This window comes from Zonotrichia albicollis, chromosome 5 (genome assembly GCF_047830755.1).
Source record: "Zonotrichia albicollis isolate bZonAlb1 chromosome 5, bZonAlb1.hap1, whole genome shotgun sequence".
In the NCBI taxonomy this organism is placed as follows: domain Eukaryota; kingdom Metazoa; phylum Chordata; class Aves; order Passeriformes; family Passerellidae; genus Zonotrichia; species Zonotrichia albicollis.
The window spans coordinates 27,650,285-27,671,265 of record NC_133823.1 but is presented as its reverse complement, the minus strand read 5'-3'; the positions used below and the strand labels follow the sequence as shown (position 1 = coordinate 27,671,265).

The window sequence follows — 20,981 nt, the reverse complement described above, 5'->3', positions numbered from 1 at the left end:
TTTCATTTCATAAAGCTGTATGTTAATTGAAAAATCAGAGCTTTCACGTCTCCCTAATTGAAATTACCATTTGTCATCCTGTCAGCATTGGCTGATATGAACAATGGCTGTTACATATTGCTCTGCCTGCTACCTTGCCGGTACAAGGATTCATTATGGTTCCATGTTTCACACCTCACATAACTGCTGCTTTTAGTCCTGCCACTGAGCTTAGCTACCTTCAAAGCCTGCCTTGAGCTACTGACTTTTTGCCATGATTTCCATCAGGATTTTTAAAAATAGGAATAGTGTGGTCATATCAGAAATTCAGTTTAATGGTAACAAGGTTTTGAAAGCTATGCTGATGGAAAAAACTAAAAGATGGGCTTCTCCCCTCTCAGACTTGCACACACATTCTTCTCAGCTGAGGTCTGACATGCTTTTTCAGCACGTGGTGTGAAACTTCTAGTTCCAAAAAAAAAAAAAATCCAGTAGAAATTTCTGGAAGAACCTAACACAGAAGTCACAAGCAAGCCTGTTTTCTAGGGTTTTTTTCCTCTATGTTATAGGATAATTGCTCAAGAATTTAGGACATGATTCAGATGGGACTTTAGAACTGGCTTTCATGTTTGGATGGGATATGTAAGAAATCAAAATCTTCATTTTGTGCTCCAAAATTTTGATGTGTATCTACTGGAAAAGACAGTTGTAGAATTATCACTTTATCTCTTACTAAATTAATGTTTAGGCAAACATTCATGCTTAGCTTTCAAAATCTTTTCTCTAGTCGCTCTAGAACTACCACTCCTTTTACACTTTTCTCCAAGCTATATATAAATGTCTTTTTTTTGGATTATTTTTCCTCAGAGGTAACATTTTCATATTTTCAGGCCAAGGCATCATGTTACTGTCTGTCCTGCAACCTTAAATTTTTCTCATTGATGACTGAAACATTTCCAGGTTGAGGACATTTTGTAGCCCTAATAATGCCTTTATTTTATCATTTAGGACAGGATTTTAGATGTGTGTTACAAATAAATAAATGTACCAAATATTTACTTCTGCTTTGGGTTGGTGCTTGCTTTAAATCTTGCTTGTTTGCAGCCCTTTTGGTTCTCCACTGCCTAGCAGAACAATTACAGAGGCTGATCTACTTTGAGGGCTGGCGAGGGCTTTGCTGGCCCTCTGTTATCTCTTTCAGCAGGGGATCTGGAATTATCCCAACTCCTTGACACCCTGTTTTTCCTGCAGTCAGATACTTGAAACCTCTCTCTGAACTCCGTGGTGCATCACAGACTGTGCTTAACCAGATCTGGGTAGTCCAATGCCTCTGGGCATCAGGAACCATCAGGCTTGTCCAAGAATACTAGAAGCTAAGAAAGAATGAAAATGCAGAGGCAAAACCAAGCATATTTTAGTGTGTATTGAATTCTCAATTTGTACATTAGACATAAAGTCCATCTCTGACTGACTGGACATAATGCAGGAATGGGTGTGAAATAGCTCGGAGATAGAGAGTGTTGCTGCTCTCGCCTGGGCTGAGCAAGAGACCAGCAGAGGCATTTACACTGTGCCAGGGACAGCGCAGGCAGGTGAAGCTCTGCAGGATGGAAGGGAAGTCTAAAAATGAAGGAAAGGGAATCACCACCAAGCTTTCCCTCTTGCATAACCAGGAAAGATCTTGCCCTACTGTCCTAGCCCTGCATCTGCTTTTGAAAAACGTCAATTGACTATCACTTAGAGGCTGATTTTATAGGAGTAAAGTTCAGAATATAAAACTAAATGGCAACTTCTTTCTGTTACAAATTCTTTAAAGCCTGACGGTCCTTCATCAAGTTGGTTCTCTGGAGAAGGGATTTCTGTTGTGCAGCAAGAGCTTTTTATTGAGAGCAGCTAACCTGAACATTGTGGAAAACGAGGCGAGTCCTGGGTTAGGGAATGTAGCCTGGGACTGTTAGCAGTGAACTGGACTTGCATGGTCTGTGTCTTTCTGCTTGAAATCTCATTTCAGAAAGCTGTTCTTCACTTTGGGGATTTTTACCCAATATACCTCTGCCACTTGGAGACCAATTTAATCATGAACTTTCATATACTTCCTCTATACCTTGATTCTAACTTCTTGCAATTACCTACTTCATTTTCAGTAGAGCCTTTGGCTGCCTTTGATCTGATTTTATGTTTTCCTCCATCCACTCCTTGTATCTTCCAGAACTGTCCAGATAATGAGCACTGAAAGTGCATCAGGTGCTTAATCAATTGTGTTTGCACACTTAAAATAATTCTACAGACACTGTACTACCACAGTACCTGTTTATAACGTACACTAATACAAAATACATGCAAATATCACGTGGGACCATTTTTCCACTTACCAAAGACTTACAGAAGTGGTAGATGCATTAAGCTCTCCATTTGTAAAACAACATCTGTAAAAATTATTCACCATGAGAACTAGATTACATCTGATATTTTGCAGAAATTTGTAATGAAATCTTCCAACAGCACTCTGTTGCAGACTCTCAAGGATATGAGAAAACATAACAAGCAATAGGCACAGCAGAACTGGCAGGAGCCCATGTGCTAGTGATGCAGAATTCATATTCAAAGATATTCTGGTACCTTATCTCAAAAGCACTCTTAAAGATGGACATAGTCTGTTTGAATTAGTCTGAGAGAATATTTAGATATGAAACAGTGTAATTAAGAGATGTTTACACTGGTTTAAGTAAAAGAATCAGAATACATATGCTTGAGGACTGTGCTGGGGTTTGCTTTTCTTTTTAAAGAAAAAAAACAATGTCAGGTGACAAGGGAAAACTATCAAATAGTTTTCACTTAAATCCAGTAGTTGACAGAAGCCTATTGTGAAAGGGTAATTAAGGATCAAGGTCAGGCTGGATGGGGGGCTGAGAAACCTGATCTAATTGAAGATGCTCCGGCTCATTGCAGGGCAGGGTGCACTAGATGACCTTTGAAAGGTCCCTTCTGACCCAAAGCATTCAATGAATCTATGGCACAGAAAAATATCTGAGGGGGGCAAAAATGCCAGGAAAGGCCCACAGAATTGTGAATAGCAATGAGGAAAGGAGAATTTAGAGAAAGCTGATCAGAAAGGCAGTTTGGGGTTCAGCCTGCTGAACTGTCTTGGTAATTAGGCCAAAAAGAGAAAACGTGCAATATAGTGAAAAAGCTGATCATAGTTCAATTTTAGAAGCTGTAATATATCCAAGTCTTATCTACACTGACTTAGATTGTTTGGGTAGGCTATTCTCATTTATAGTCAAATATCTGCTTTATCCCAGCATTATGAATCCTAATAATCCAACAGGTTTTCAAATATTATGAAATAGTTATCCATGTAATGCAATTAAAAAGGCCTAGTGGTACTCTAGATTTTTATCCCTACTTTTCTCATATTCTCTGCAATTCCCCCTCATTCAACAGTAATTAATTTTTTTAATTAACTGTTAAACTACCCAAGAATATGAGTAAACTTTAATTAAAGTGGAATTTTAAAAATGTTTCCCAAAAATAATTCATAACATTTTAAATACCATTCTGACATGAAGTTTCTTTGAGTTACATTGGTTGTCCTCCTCAGGCTGCTAGTACATATATTTTTCCTTGATTAGATGCCTCCCCTATCTCTTCTGATCCCTGTCTGACAAACAGTACACTAGGATGTTAATACACAAAAAAGAAATCTTTTCAGCCTGGCAAACAAAAAGGTTTTTAAATTACTGATGGTTAGCTTTTAATAATGAAATAATGAGGCTGTTAAAACCTTGTGGGATGTCTGATTAGGTTGTCCTCTGTACTGAAGGCTTTCACTATCCAGAATTGTCTGACATCTCCCTATCTCAGTGGGTTCCTGAAAACTTAAAGAATAGCTTAGAAAAATTGAAATCACACCTCATACAGGAGAGTGACTTCTTTTCATTACAAAATGGTGGTATATCAAGCAGTTGAAATGGATTTAACAAGCTCAAATTCAGCATGAAATGGAACAACATACTTTTCTGGCAAAGAATTCTAGGGTAGGACAGCAAAATTCAGCAGACTATTGCAGCAAAAATCTTCTGCTAGCCTTACACCAGCCCTAAAAGCAGCCATGCCTGCTTGATTTTATCAGGTTTTATAATATGGGTGAAGAAAACTGGAAGCTGAGCTTTGAGAAGGCTGCAGCACTAACCCATCAGCCAGCTGTGTACAGAGGCATTTGAGGGTTCACTAAATGCCTGCCCTAACTGGCACAGCATGCACGGTACCTCCCTCACCCCCTGACATTAGAAGAGCCTAAATAATAATTGTTTGCACAAATAACAATATCTGAACTCTTAAAGAATTCCTCTTCTGCATTAGGATGAAAATATTTAATATTCTTAGATTTTTTTTTAGTACACTAATTTGTCCACGTGACTTTCTCAGGCAGCCAGGCATTTTGTCCTGTGAATGCCTGTGTCCACACTCCCCCTGAACCCTCCAGTGAGAGCACCTGGCTGCATTCCTCTCAGAAACCCGAGACCAGTGTTCCCACCAGCACCTCAGCCCCTGAGGTCTGGTAAATTGGAGGCCACATCCCTCCTTCAGGTGAGAGAAATCAAAATGAGGGGAGCAAGCTCTGCTAACACCCAGCTCTCACCAGGACCAGTTTATGAACTCTGCTGCACAGGTTCACCAGGGCTAAATAGATTTGAACTCTGCTCCACGGCTTGCTGGAGTCTCCCTATAGTGCTATTAAGTTATTCACTAGTTACTTATCTAATATTTAAGTGCCACATGTGGTGGTGAAAAGGAAAGCAGGAAAATACAGATGATAGCTATTACCAGTATGTAGAGCCAGTGGTACTAACAGGTGGTTTAGAAAATTTCTTAAGCTCAAAGCCAGAGTGCACATCAAGAGTTTAGGAAATACCCTCTGAATGCTGGAGAAATCAAGTATTTTTTGCAGTAAAGTAGTATGCCTGTTTAAGTTAGGACACCCTGATCCAATTTATATTGCAAGATTCAACTCCTTGTGGACTTTTGATGCCTTTCTGGAAGCACTCGGCCGTTACTGAGCTTGCTCCCGGGCGGGATGTGAAATGGGATGGTGTGTTTGGAGTGCTGGACAAACTGGATGATGTGACTGCTTCCTCTGGCCTAATTCTATGCTTCCATAGCTTAAATTCTTGACTAAAATGAATGGATAAAATAAGTATGATTTCATGGTAGCTGAAAACCGTACAGATTTTTTAAGGAAAAATATGTAGTGAAAGTTTCATCAAAATAGATGATGTCTTAAAGAATGTTCAGGTAGTTTTCTCTCATGAACACAGCTTTAGATAGCCAAGGTGAGCTTTTTCAGGATGTGGGGGTTGCCTTTTTTACATTTTTGTCTACTTTAAAGAAAAAAACAAACCCTTACATCAGTGCTCCTATGATCATTGTTTTCACCCTAAGACTTTGAAAGATGCTCACCACCCCTCCTTACAAGGCTAATGCTACAAAACAGCTGTTAAACATTTTCTGACCTACCTCTATCTCTGGCTTAAAAACCTCACATTAAAAACCAAACATTTTGGATTCCATGAAGAATATGAAGAACTCTTCAAGAGTTACCTGGAATTTGGCCCTTAGACCTTTTTGTATGGTCCTTCAAATCTGCTGTCGTCCTGTAGAGATCCTGAGATGGTTTGCTGTTTTTTACTTGCGCCCAAGGTCTTCTTTGCTATCGAAGTTTCTGAAGCATCTCCTCCTCAGTCAGAATTAATTCCTGGAAGATTGATTGTGATAGCTTCCTGCCCTCAGCCCAGATCCACTTTCCCAAGAGATGCTATTCTTCCTTAATTATCCTGAAGTTGCCAATGTTAAATCAGGTACATACAAACAACAGAATGTCTGAATCCACCCTCCTACTCTTATCCTTCCTAGGAATGTGCCGCAAATACTAAGACCTGCAAAAAGGTATTGGGAAATGTCTTCACCTCCCTTGCTGTCAAAGCTGTAGAGCAGAGACAGAAAGGCCTGGCCACTGCAGGGACCAGTATTTGCATGAATGTTTTTTTTTCATATACTAGTGAATACTTCCCTCTGCAGGAAGCTTTAAGCTGATAGCAGTCACAGCCTCTGGCAGTGTAGAAAAATATGCTCAAAGCCTGAAACAGGTTCTTATAGAAGATATTTGTGTCCTTATATTCTTGAAATTTCACCCACCTTCAAGCAATACCTAAGATTTTCTCTCCATTCCCATGAGCAGCTACTCGTATTCTAGAATCCTAAAAATTTGACCTTGTTTGACAGTTGTTGCATTGTTAAATGCTTCTCCATGGTAGTTGTGCAGCATCTGTATTTTTGGAAAAGGCTTGTCCCATCTGGGTCATTCCTGATAGCAGGTGCCATCCCACTGGCTTGAGCACTTCTTTCATGGCAGCATAGGCCTGGCTCCTGAGGTTAAGGGTTACTGATGCTCTCTTTTATGAAGTCATTCCACTCTTTCTGTCTCTTAAATCTGCCACAAACAGCTTGGAATGACTTCTAGCCATGGGGCTCCTTGTCAGTATGGTGAACAAGTGGCTGGCAGAGAAAGGAGCTCTCAATGGCTGCTTTAAGCCTTTGCCTGGCTGTTTGGGGCCTGTCCCGGCTCTAAATGCAGGAAAGCTGTATTTGAGACTGCTGGATTTTTTTCCTTTCATCTAGGTTGGACACTAAAAACAGTGTGAAGAGATGATAAACTGATCGTTCTTTGTTACACATGGTAACTGCTGTCAAGAAATTTGCTGAAAGAGAGGACTTAAAACAACTGACTTCTTGGGGATTGCTTTTACCTCAAGAGTGGGCATTAACCCAGTATCTTCCAGGTGACTTGCTCTTTAATGCCGTTTCATATTTAACGTTTTTTAATTTCCATTAATTTATTAACTCTTGTTGATTGTTATATAGGACTCTAACTTTGGTTCCTCCATCCCAAACAAGGTAGTAATAATATTAGAGGGAGGAGGAAAAAAAAAGGCAAACAGATGAAAATGGTAACTGTAAGAATAATGACCTCCTTTTCTTATTTAGGGCAAGATTTTGATGCAGTGGGTGTAGCTCAAAGTAACAGAAATTTGCTTCGCCAAAGTCAGTGACCTCTGCTTTCAAAGAGGGGCTTTTAGTTTCTACACCAGTTACAGAACAGGGTCATACACCAATTTACTTTTTACATTATACAAAAGTATGTTAAAAAAAAAAAGGCAACACTGTGTTCTGTCACAACCTTTTTAGAAGAAATACATGGTGGTTTATTTTCCAAAGGTTAATAAGCTCCAGTGAGATTTTTATAAGCATGAAAAAATATGTTTGCAATTTTGCACACTGATTAGAGATTTCTAATGATGTGTTCTATATAAACTTCAAAAAGCCTGAATTACAGCAACTGTGTGCTACTGCTGCTTCAGCTGCTCATTCCTTTCACCACTGTTCTTAGCTGTAGAACAGAGACAAATTCTGCCTGAGGGTTGTATTTGACTGGCATCAACCTAGCACTTATTACACTCAAATACTTGATAATGGTTTAGTACTCACACATGTTGGCAATATTGAAAATAGTTGCCACAATAAATGCTCATGTTAATAATGATGGATGGGATTTCCTAGTTTGTAGCAAAACTGTTTTTTTTTTTTTTTCTCAGTTGGAAATCTGATCAAGAAGGACGTTACACACCTGAAAAATGCAATCCCCTGGCTTTCTACAGTACTGGGCATACCTCCTTCTGTTCACTGAGGAGACACTTTTGTTTGCATCTCTCCTTCTGGTATTCACTGGTATTATACAATCTTTGTGCACCTTGGGCCACAGCTCCCTTAATTAGCTAACAATAACAATTTTACCTTGGTTTGCTGGGTCCAGATTTCCATCAGAAATGCAAAAACCTAAGTCTTCATCAAGACACTTGAAAAATAAAAGGAAGCTTATTTCAGCAGTCTGTAGACTAGAATTCTCAGGCTGCCAGGAAAACACTTTTAAATTACCAACCCTGTATCTTACCAGCCTTATACTATATAATTCTATCTCAAACTGATTTTTCTCTTGGCCTTAGGAACCACTTGGTTTTAAACATGGATTAAACAAATTCCCTGTTGCCTTTCCTCATGAGTTTTTTAGGAAATTCTAACCTTTTAACAACGTTCACATGCGATAAAAGCTAATCAACTAACTTGCCTTCCAATAATTACTTTTCTTTTTTAAGTCCTCACTCAGCCCCTTAATCATCCTTTCTTTTGTTCAGAAAAGCACTGGAGCTCTGGCCAAAGGTTGTTATTACAGAAAGCAAAGTGAATCCTGCAAAGTAAGTTTGTGAAAGTACCATGTGTAAAATAATAATTTATTTTTCTTTTACACACACCAAGTATGAACAGCATAAATTTAATATAAATGTTAATTCGCATACAGAAGTCAAACACATTATTTCAACATTAGAAATTGCAACATGTAAAAGAATTATTAGGTAGCTAATATCAAATGCAAATGAAATGAAACTGCTGTAACTGCATCTAAATTAACAGCAAAAAGGACAATTTAATATGGTGATGAAATACACTGAACCAAAATACATAGTGGACCACAAAAGTTGATTGCTTTTAAGAAAAATTATTCAACTTGAAATCTTTCCATTGCATTGTTTTCTGTCTACATAATATTCCTTTCTGACAAACAATTTTCAGATACAACAGCTCACAAACAATACTTGCAGAGGTGAGGCCCTTAGACATTTTAACCACCTGGTCCATTCCTTGTCAATGAACTGAAACTAGGTATAAAATTCCAAAAATAAGAATGGTCTATAGTATTAGTTTCAGATTGTTAAGAAGGTTAAAAAAAAGGTTGGTTTATTTTGTCATTTAATAAATAAAGCATTTGACTGAGAAATGCCAAATAGTCACAATAAAAATAAAGATGGCTCACTCAAAATGAATTACATATATCTGATTTTAAAAATCAAAAACTATTTTCAGTTTAATGCTGAACAAGGTTTTTTAAGAAGAACACGGCCTGATTAGAAAGTGAGCAAGCTGCTGTTCCACATGGCTACCACAGGCAAGCACAGGTGCTGGTTTCAAGGGACAGCCTGGATCAAAGCAAGGCCTTTATGAATATGAAAGCACACGTTTGTCCCAACAGGGAGGTGCTAACAACAGGAAACACAACCTAGTGAGCTGTACATAAAAGCACATGTAATCTCTATCTGTCAAGATTTTTTTTTGCCTGTTTTTGTCTCCAAGAATTAACTAAGGTATTGAACCTTAGTGCTACGACTACAGCAATGTAGCCTGATGGTACAGTCATGTAAAGTCCTTCAAATACCAGTTTTCCATCAATGTACTGCTAGAGCAGATGCAAAAATTTTATTAGACATGTTCTTCCTATCAAATTTTGCATCAAGTTAATGGAAGCAAACTTGCAGATGGTGTTTAAGTCTCATATTATGCAGGTTTATGATTGCTAGAATGGTGTTCATTGTTTTGTTGGTGGGATTTTTTAAGATTTGCTTAAGATTTATTACATACAATAGAAGCTGAAAAAATTCTGTGTGAAAATACAAGAATAGGAAGTGTGGCAAATTGTTTCAACGCTAAATATAAATTACTGCTGTATAGGCTATTACAGGTAATAAAAATCTTTTAAACAAATTATATTTCAAAACCCAAATTTAATCAAACTAACCAAAACAATTTAACATTCAATTTCACTAATCTTTAAATTGAAATGCTTAATACACATGCTTTGAAGAATTATTCATCAATAAACATGGAATGTGAATTTCCAGTAATTATGTATCAGTGGGGTGTTCTTTTTCTTTTCATTACAAGATCCAAAGCAATAAATTCCAAACTCCTCTTCTTCAGGGATATTCAAACCAAGTAGGGTGTACAGTTGGCTGTGGAAAGAGAGGGGAGGGAGGGAAAGTGACTTTGATTTCAGCAAACATATTGCATTATCAGTTTCAAGATGGACTTAATAGTTAAGATAAAGGTACAATGAAAGCATTCAGTCTTATACCAATGCTGTGCTCTTCCCTTTCCTCTACAGCACTAACACTAACTCAAAATAATTAAGAAACTGTTTAGTCAAACGCTCAAAGGGTTTTTTTTCCTGAGAGCTTTATAATTTTAAGAGACCCCATTCTTCAGTAGTGAATGCATTTTCTCCCCATATACACACACACGCACACTTTTAAGTGAACTAAAATAATAACCCTTTGTTTCACCTTCACTGAGTGCAAAATATTAATGCAGACAAGTGCAGATTAGGTCATTGTTCTGAGCTATATTAGCTACATACATTATACATGCCATAGCAGCTGTCATTCATATTGCATATTTACCATATTTAGATCAGAGTCTGCACTCAGCTAAGCACCAGGTTCTGCCTGATGTACTCTGCACAGACAAACCCCAAATTCACTGTGATCATCAGTGGAGTAGAAGAAAACGTTAATTATATCCTGGTTTGAAGTGACTGACTCTACGGAAGGCAGGGAAGTTATTTCACAGATAAAGTCAGTCCAACATTGTTGTGTCTGTCTAACTTATTCTTTTCCAAGTTCTCTTACACAGACCAAGATTTCCAAAATCTGTCTTCCCTGCCCGTTAGCAGCAGCTGAAAAATAACTGAACCTTTGGGAAATGTTTTGTGTGCCTGGGATTAGAAATTTCCAGCAGTAAAGTTAACACACATCCATTAATCCACATTAAATGGATTTAATGCCATTTTCAAACTGCCTTGTAAGCTTTCAAAAACCATTCTCACAGCACTCCAAAAAAAAAAAAAGAGTGAGGTCTCAGAAGTGACAGATATACATACTTAAATTCATCCACAATAGCATATTCAAAAAAAAGTCAGAGGAGACAATAGTCTCTTTTACATGAAACTGTGTACCACTTTTGAACATAAACTTATGTACAGTTTATGAACATAAGTTTATGTACCACTTTTGTTCGTAAATTTAAACCCAAGCTGGAAAGGCAAATAATTAAGAAATGACTGAAAAAATAACTCAAGAGTCATTTTAGGAATAAAAGCCATAACCTTCTTTGTGCTGCACAACCAACAAGAACATCAGACTGCGTGATCCATCAGCAGGTATAGGAGAGGTATGGTCTCCTTTGGAAAAAGCAACAGAGACACTCTACAGGCCACTTTAGAGCTGTGTCTGTGAGGAAAGTACAACTTCTCTAACAAACAGTGCAGCTAAGACAATGTCTCTCAGAGGGTAAAAAGCCACAATGAACAATCCTGAGGTTTACTCACCTTTACTATCCCACCATGCTGCATTCAGGGACAGCAATGTTATATATGCTTGCTCAGGGGCTGTAAGAAAAACCATTATGTGTAAGTCATCTGATAAATAATTCAGACTTCTAAATTCATACTGTTAAAAAACTTCTTATACTACATTCTGAGATTTTCTAAAGATCACAAAAAACCTCCAAACCATGAATTACCACTTATTATCTGTATTAAACAAAGCCTGCAACTTCTGTATTCTTTTCAAACATCCTACCATTTTGTGGCTGTTGACTGTTCCCTGACAGCACAGTTTTCTGCTGTCAGGGAACAATCATGTTTTCTAAAAACTATCTTTTTCAAAATATTCAGGCGACACCAAGTGGTTAGTTGTTGTAGTGCTGTCTGCTCAGGTCAGCCGTGTACCAGTACTATATAATACTTGGTAAAACTCAAGTATTCTGTAATGTGTGAAAGGAAATACAGAAATACATCCCACAAGAAGAAAAATTTTAAAAAGCCAGAATGCCTTGAGATTATTAATCAAAGCAGCCCTTTCTCATTTACTTACCTTAGAACAGCTATATTCTTTATAAAGAAAAGTAACAGCAAAACCCAACCTCCTGTACACATCATCAAAAATTAAGCAGCCAAAAAAATTAGGCTCCTGTAAGAGAAGTTACTTACCAAAAAGAATTAACCCCTATATCATCTTTGTACACTCATGTTTATAGTAAATTGCTTCCAAGAAACACATCTAGACTTTTCTCAAATCACTGCTAGTTATCAAAAAACCCACCCCAGACAAAACCCCCAAACCCCAAAGAAAAACCACAACCCACACATCCATCAGCAGCATCATTCAACATTTCCAGGAGAAGAAGGACTCTCACATCTAGCAAATCATCTTTACCTGCAGATATTCTTTCAACACAGAATATATATTGAACTGGAACAGAGACAACTTCTTTAGATTAGATTGGGAAAGCAAATTGTACTTTTAGACTCCCTAAGGCTATGTTTCAGCATCACAACAATGCCAAATCAAATTTTTTTTTAATCAACATGAAAGATGTGTATCTTTCAAAAGTCATCTTTGTACACATTTGCTTCGAATCAGGGCTCTACATACTCTTTGCAGGCCCAAATCCTCACAAACCAGAAGGCACAGAGGCCATCAAAAGAAAAAGAAAAAGTGTTATTCAAAGATAACATGACAGCACTACTAGCACCAGGCCATTAGGCAGACAGCTGTTAAAAGCAAACCTGGTATTTGGGAATTCTGCTAAATACAAATTCATATTAACTGTGATTGTATGGCACAATCAAGTGCTAAAAAGCTTTAGAATTCTATTAATTTAAATCCACTTTAAAACATTTTCCCTACAGTTATAATTTGTAATTATAACTGAGCAGATAAAAATCTCAGCACATACTTTCTTCATTTTTTTTAAATGGTCTGCATCAGGTTTTGCCCACAGCTGTGAATAATCACTCCTAATCTAACTTTAATTGTTCCCTTGATTCTTTCCCACAGAAGTACAGGAGAGAAAACTTTAGGTAATGAAAGAAGCAAACTGGGCAGGTACATATGGTCAAGAACAAAACTTGCAACTGTCCTTATTCTTCTTTTAAGAAGAGCCTCACATCACTATTTTTTGTTTAGTACCCTTTTTATCTTTGTGTTTAGGATTACATGGGTTATAAAGGTGTGGCCCTAATTTTCCAAGCTAGAAAAATATGGAAACAGACACTCAACTAGTCAAATGCTGTATGTACAAAACCTGACACAGATACTTAGTCATTTATTATTCAAAATCACTTTGTCCATCTGAAAGAATCACCTTCTACAGGTGTCCCAATAATGTAAACCAAGTGCTGCTGAAGTGGACACAATGTATAAGGCTTTGCGCTTCAGAGCTTCTTCTTCCTCTAAGACCTTTTGGCCACACCAAATCCAAACCCAAGGAGAGAGAATGTAAGCAAGAAGAAAAACCTTGTTTACATTTTAGTCATGCATTGCAAAAAAAAAGGCATCACAGCCAAGCCTGAAATAAGTCTGCTGTGAACTCATCCAAAGGAGCAAAGGAGAAACCTCACCACAGCCTACACACATCTCAAGAGACCTGAAGGAAAAGTGTTAAGTAGCAGTATTAGGAAGAGAAGAATGGTAACACTATTTTAACAGTGTACTGAAATCACTCTTCCAATTCACCAAAATTAGAACAGGTGAGGGAAAAAACCCAACCAAAGAAAAAAAAAACCCACCCCCCTGCCCAATTTTATAACAGAAAAACTTTCCTTTTCTAGTAGTTGCATTCTGATTTTTTAAAAATGCAACACATATAAATGAAGATGCTAGAACACAGACTTTCAAAAAAATTTTCTGCACTGTAATCATCTCACAGATGACCTTAAACCGAAGTTACTTACATGTCATCTAATTCTTCCTTATACATCATTCCAGTAGATGAATGTAAGCAAAAATTACCCTGGCATTGGACTGTTTACATACTTGGAGTGTTTTCTCAGTGCTCTCATCTAATGGTCCTGACTCAACGGACACAAAACCAAGCATTCTGCAGACTATTTGATACAAAACACACATGTGCACCAAGATATGTATGCCAAGAACCATTTAAAAGTAACTTTTCTAGCTCCAGTTCTTCATATATAATCAAAAATATTTATGCTTACCTAGATGTAAAAGTGTGAACTGTGCTGCCAATTCCTTTGCATCTTCTACTGTTGTACAGAGTTTTTCTGGCATGAAATAACTCTGGGAATCGTCTGCAATACTAGAAATAAGCACCTTGTACACCAAGAGTATTTTCCCATCCTGACTTGTGGTTGAATACAAGCAATATTCTGGTGGTGCCCAGCTATTTTTATGGCAAAAATAATCCAGATGCATTACTGCAGAACTGAAGTGACTCAGCTTTAAAGAATACATGCTAATTGGAGTAAGCTTTATTCCTGGAAAAATGGGATATGTACTTCTTTCAACTTCAGGAGGGCTTGGACTGTGCTGACCATTCAGACGAACTGAAAGACTTGCTGGTTTCCCCAAGGATTTTTGAGTACCATCTTCTTTGTTAGGAAACCCTAAGAGGTTTTCAGAGCTGGGACTTATCTGACCATTAAAATGCTGCTTCCAAGAACTTTCTTTGTTAACTGGCTTTGCCAGTGTTACCTCAATGCTAGCTCCATCAATGCACTTTCCATTCATTATAGACATAGCAGCAACTGCATCTTCACGGTGGAAAAAATGAACAAAAGCATAGTCCCTCAACTTCTTCACACGTTCAACTACTCCTGGCTTGAACTTGTTGAATTCAGCTTTGATCTTGTCCTCTGTAGTAGATATCATTAGATTTCTTACATACAAGACTTTGACTCTCTGCATAGTTTCTTCATCAACTACTTTCTCAGGATCTGCCCAGTCTACTTGAATAGTATGACCCCAGGGCTGGAATGTTCCTACAGCAAAGAAGCATTACATAAATAAGAAACATGCAAAGGAAAGCAGAATTATTCTTATCACCTATCTCCACAAAAAGAAAACATGATGCATACCACTAGAAACTGGGTTTTGTTGCCTATATCTACACTAGATTTATCTGAAATTGTTAAAGTAAACGAGACTCTCCAAAAATGACAAGTGCTCTGTTACTTTGGGTTCATTAAACACCATAAGCTGTCAAAACAAAGACTTTGTGACATGCACATAGGGACACACAAAAGGAGACCAAAAGTAATGGATTTAAAAAGCTACTAAACACAGCCTCTTCAATAATACTACCACTTCAAAAAGCATGGGCAACACCTGGAAATGGTAATGTAAATGTACAGCTTCAGCACAACCCTTACTCTATGTTGCAGCAGATGCCAGAACCCAAACTAAAAGAAAAAAAACCAAAACCAAATTTGCTTTGTTACTCATGTCAACCCATAATTTCGTGTATCATAGTGGTTTATTTCTCCATTCGGTGATCTGGAGGTATTTCACCCACCACTTTGCAGATATATAGATATATTAAACATACCAATTACATGTTGAATATATTCCATATTATTACAAGTATTATATTGATACTTATTATATATTTTATATTCTGTATATTGTATATACTTTTGAATATTTATTTTCTTTTTCTTTCAAAATTATTTTCTAGTAAAATATTAAAGACCTTTTTTTAAAATATGAAACATTCATGTATTTCATAGTGATGAAAATAACATTACTCATGACAACCCACAGAAAATACGAGGCACATTCAAGGCATTACCCTTTCTGAGCTCACTATTAAGAGAATTTGAACGCAGAGCCTTGTGCATGTAAATGAAAACCGAATGTGTGCCCATGCAAACACATACTGGCATAATCACCTAAATTACATTAAACTGATGTCTAGTTTTTAATTGTCAGAACTACCTAAATTACAGCTTCTTTAAAAAAAAAGCTTAAAAAACCCCACAACTACAAAACATAAAAAATAAATTCATCCTTAGCCAAAAGGCAATACTGCAGTTTTGTAACTCTCAAAACACCTTACAGAATAGAAAACAGATATGATTCACCATCTCATCATCCCCCCCCAGTATGGAAATAGATACTCTCCATAAAAACTCAGTTTAATTACAAACATATTTACCTGGGATTAGTCGTCTTCTAGCCATTGCAGCTGCTCTGTGAGATTCATATTCTACAAAGGCAAAGCCACGATTTTTAGTTTTGTCGGTGGCATTAGGATAAACAATGACATCCACCACTCCTTCCGTAACTTTTTTCATTTCATTCAGTATTTCTTCTTTCTTCTTATCTTTAGGGATTGCTCCAATAAACAGTCTGCAGTTGTCCAAGCTTACGCAGACACCGATGAACTTCCCTGGACGAATTTCATAATTGTTAAGAATCTTGATGGCCAGCTGGGCTTCCTCCTTAGTGGTGTACATGACAAACGCATAGCCTCGGTTCTCCCCGCTGAACTCCATCATCAGTCTGAGCTCGTAGATCTTCCCGGCTCTCTCAAAAACAGGCACCAGTTCATCTTCATACATATCACGCGGAATCTTACCCACAAAAACTTCACAGCCACGAGGTGGTGGAGGACCTTCCCAACCTTAAAATAAATTGTCCAACAGCAACCTTAGTACAAATGCACATTTCCCCCATATCCACTTTGAATGTGGGAGTTATTTATTTTTGGTCTCAGTAGAAAAAATTCTCAGCACATTCTATTACGTCTTATTTATTTATGTTTAAATTTTTAAAAATGAGAGAAACCTAAAGTTTGCATTTCTTTAAATTCCATCTTCTAGGCTTTTTTCCAGTGTAATCTGTATGACAACACACTGAACATGTTTATCAAAAACACTGACAGGTTTACCAAGAGTCTCTATTTCAATAATTTTATCCCACTTACGCTTTTATTTCAGTTATTAATAAAACTGATATATCTAAGAAAGATACCTAGGTAAGAACTTCAGTTTTATTTTCTACTACAATGCTTTAAAGTTATAAAATGTTTCTCTGCACTTCTTGCCCCATATTTTTATAAATTTTACTAAGGTCCCCATTGCAGCACTTTTTTTTTCTTCCTTGACATCATTCAAAAACTCCATTTTTCTCCCACCTTCATTCATCCAATAAAATGAGACTCCCTAAGAAAAGCAGGATACAGAGCCAAACTTTCTACAACAGCCAAAAATATGGAACACTTTTACTCTAGAAACAGACCAAAGTTTTCACAGGCAGTAGTGGATGATAGGAAAAAAAAGAAGCAAAAAAAAATTTCCACAGAACAAGTCAGTCTCTGGTTGACACCCAAAAGCTGCAGAACATCTGTGCTTCTCTCCTTAAGCCAAGGACATTTAAATATTCTTTCATATCTCTGCCATATATACTGAAAGATATGTTCAAGAGATAATGTAAAGGTGTATTTATGCATTTAATATTATGGAGTTACGGTCTTCAAATACAGCACTCCATTTTCCCAAAATAATAATAAAAAAAATTTAAAAGTTTGTTTGGCTTTGTTTCTTTTTGTAAATTAGACGAACAACTCCGGTAGAAGGTTCAAAGGCAGACACTCAAATCATGACTAAAAGCTTTTTCTAAAAGTTTGACAAGAAAGGTTTTCTACAGGAGAAAAAGCAAGGAGTACAAAGATGGCAGAAAAAACTATACTAGTGTGAAATGACAAAGCATAATGAGGCAAGGTGAAAAAATAATTACTCTCGACAAGTAAAGACAAGATGATTAAATAATGTACTTTGGTTTGAAGTTCAGAATAAATTCATATTTAGATTATTTTGTAATTAACACTTTTTCCTTAATGTATTGTCAGAGAGTCTGTAATTTACTTTTGAAAAAAATTAACAGAATTGAAAGATTTTTGCCTTCTCACAAAATCATGTTTCATCTATAAACTGAACAGAAAGAACTACATGGCACACAGGGAGGCTCCCAAGGCATCAGAACTGACATGCATTTTGGAGTCACATTGCCACGACCTACCTAGGATAAAGCTTGGCTCTGTTCCACACAGCATTCCAGATTTTTATCATTTTCACCTTTATAAATATCTCTGACCACCTGAGCTGAGGTCTGACTGGACATGGCAGCTAACACCATCTGCAGGCCAGTACTGCCATCACTCACATCGTGCCAGTCCCTTCCCACATAAAAACAAAAAAACAACTGTACACCATTTAGGAGCTCCATGACAATGGCAACTGCACACCTCAGTAGAGCAAAAATTGTGCAGGTGTAATGAAATTAAATAACAATCTTTATTTATTTATTAACTAGATAAACTTTTACCATCCCTCTCAGCCCAGTAAGTGATTGAACAGTGATTCTCAATAAGCAAAAGCCACTTACCACACAAAAATCCCCCTTTCATTTTAAAGCAGCATACTAACCCAGCAGTACAGCACATTACTGCCAACTGGAATTAGCCTCTGACTCCTGACTTAAAAAAACTGGTCTGTGCCACATTTGCCATGAGGGACATGTACTTAGCAGAGCACACATGGAAAGTCAGTCAAAAGCATTCCCACAAGTAGCTGACAGAGCTTCCTTGACCAGGTACTTGATTCATTGCTGGACAACAGAAAATGGGACTCCTATTTTTGCAGCAGCTCAATCAACATTAGACATAATCCTCCTACTGTTGGTGTCCATGTCATCTTAAACTTCCATGTAATTCCAATGACTCACATGCCTAGTGACATCACTGGGTCCACTGCTTAGATGGCAGCAGACATAAAACTATGAAAATTCACTTTCAGCTTTTTTTTTTTTTAAACACTGTACAGATACATTTTTCAAGTGGCATACACTAAAAAAGAACTCTATCAGGTAAAAACCTGTAAATTTTTAGGGCAATTTTCAGCCACATCTGCTGAGAACAGAGCTGACAGGGAGACTATCCTTTGACAGCAACACAAGCTTATAGAAATCACATCTTAAACAAGGAAAATTCATACTGAAACCCTTCATTTATAAAGATACTGCCATTTCCTACAAGCCATCTCAAACATCTAAGCCTCACCTGGCCCACAGCTATTTATAGTAACTCAGAGTAATTGTGCACTTAAAAAAATGCATTTTCAATGTCCTATGAAAATACATGAAGATTTGAAGAAAAGATATATGCCTATATATGCCTAATGTCAATGATTGATGGAAGAGGTACCTTCTCAAACCCATCTAGTTTCAGACTATATTAATAAAATTAACTTTGCTAAACAAACACACTTAATACTGTCTAATGCTCTAATTAAAAGCCATTATTAAGTAGAAGATGTATAATAATTTAAGAACAGGTTGAAGTTAGTGGTGTCCTGCAGTTCTTTTTCCAGTGCCATTTTCAAAAGAGTTTCACAGGGCTTCCTTTTGCTGTTTTATATGGGCTTAGTAAAAGTACAGACAAAATGTAAAACAGAAAAACCCAGAGAAATAATTTTGAATTAATTTCCAATTTTAATGCAGCTCTAACTTAAACTCCATACAGCAATGAGTAAATAAAGTCCATGCTTATGAGCATAACTTATAAAGACCACAAGTGAGAATGAACTGAAAGAGCAGCACAAAAATTTTCCTTCTTTCTGCTTATCAAAGTGCATAATCTGATTCAGAAAGAAGAGTTATTGTATTCCATATCATACAACCCGCCTTAGTAGCAAAATTCTTGTACACTGCTGATATCAGCAACACTGGAAAAATTATTCAAAATAAAAGAAATATTTTATCGTCATCTCTGAAACAAAATGAGTTAATCTTCACTGGTGCTCTGTCAGAGAACAAAAGTTAAAAAAAAAAACTGCTTTGGCCAATGCAAGTGGTGAGGTGTAAGAGAGGACAATAAGTAGGTTAGGCCTCTGTCACCAACTTGCTTTTCCCTTCTATGTCCCTAAATGTTTCAAAGCATGTTCTTAGTCATATGGAACACACTTGGCTTTGTGAACTCCACATCTGTTGTGCTACCTGCCAATTTAAGGTAGTTTTAAAGGTGTGATTTTTAAGTGCAACAAAAGCAAATGTTCCACACAGTCTAGCTCAAGAGATCTTAAATTGTTAAAAATTGTAAAACACACCAGGACCCTTCCCATACGTGTTGAGTTTCTTAGACTGCTTCCTTAAGCTTCTCCCACTGGTCACTGTCAAGACACACAACATGAGGCTCCACCAATTTTCAGTCTCAAAAGAAGTGCTTACCTGGTGGAGGACCACCAAATTTTCTTTGCCCATTTTGCTGAACCATGCTGTATCCAGTCTTCTCCATCAGGGCAAGTAAAGCTGCTCCATTTTGAGCACCGCTTCGGATCTTGCCACATCCATTTGCTGCAGCTTTACTCTCCTCATGCATATCTGCAACAGCTTCAACAGAACAGCACAAATATTCCAATTCAACAAATGCTAAGTGGTTATGTGCATACAGAAGCTACCAAAATACAGAAAAGCACTCATGCTATACTTGCCTACTCACTGTAACTTTGTTTAGCATGCAGCTTCAATCCTACACCCAGCCACTATCTCCTGGGTACTTGCTTTCAGATCACTGTTCTGTAGCTGGGATAATCTGGAACTTTACCCAGCTACAGAAATATGTCATTACACAATCTATACTCAAACTCTCTTAAGTGCTATCACAGCTAGCACAACATCAGTAGCACAACTATTTTTAAGAACTCTGCCCTTCAAGTAGAAGAATGAATTCTTTTATAAAATATGTCATCACAGTTGTGTAAGGGACCAAAAAGCTACTCGAGGTGACAAGTTCCAGTTTCTTATTATAAGAATTCTTATTACAAGAATGCCAACTATTTCAAAATTGTATTTTAGTATTGATACACTGGAGGAACACCTCAAATTCATGCCAAGTCACTATAAAGAAGTAAAAGAACTCATGAACATAAATAATTCTGTTAATACCAATATAAAATAAAACTAGGCAGAACAATCTGGTAAAACTAAAGATTTGAAATAATCCCGACTCTGGGATCCCTGTTTTCATGGCTTTATCCATTTTCACAATTTCAAAAACTAAACCTTATCAATATGGTAGCTGCTGCCCTATCTCCAATTTCTCTGGTATGCCAAGATCCCACCCAACAGCTTTAGGTTTCTGTCACCCAAGTGATGAAAACAATCACACCACTTGGCAATTACTAATTTTACTAGTCAATCCAATAAAAAAATCTCAAGTCAGATGTTTCTTTCATCGCCTCTTTTAACTTCTTATTT

At 37.1% G+C, this 20,981-nt stretch overlaps 1 protein-coding gene across 2 annotated transcripts in view; it reads right to left on the bottom strand.

The window, feature by feature from the left end:
- Nucleotides 1-7,278: 7,278 nt before the first annotated feature.
- LOC102061610 (putative RNA-binding protein 46) overlaps nucleotides 7,279-20,981 on the bottom strand; it is a 34,587-nt gene continuing 20,884 nt past the window's right edge. Inside the window, exons 2-6 of one of the 2 annotated variants that reach the window (XM_026792978.2) lie at nucleotides 19,953-20,114; nucleotides 15,883-16,350; nucleotides 13,925-14,707; nucleotides 11,252-11,311; nucleotides 7,279-9,878 (exon numbers count right to left, since the gene is read on the bottom strand). In XM_026792978.2, the coding sequence (XP_026648779.1) occupies nucleotides 9,853-9,878; nucleotides 11,252-11,311; nucleotides 13,925-14,707; nucleotides 15,883-16,350; nucleotides 19,953-20,103 (1,488 nt within the window). In that variant the 5' untranslated portion in view covers nucleotides 20,104-20,114 and the 3' untranslated portion in view covers nucleotides 7,279-9,852. The remainder of the gene's footprint in view (nucleotides 9,879-11,251; nucleotides 11,312-13,924; nucleotides 14,708-15,882; nucleotides 16,351-19,952; nucleotides 20,115-20,981) is intronic. The other variant, XM_074541164.1, reaches the window with a different exon arrangement.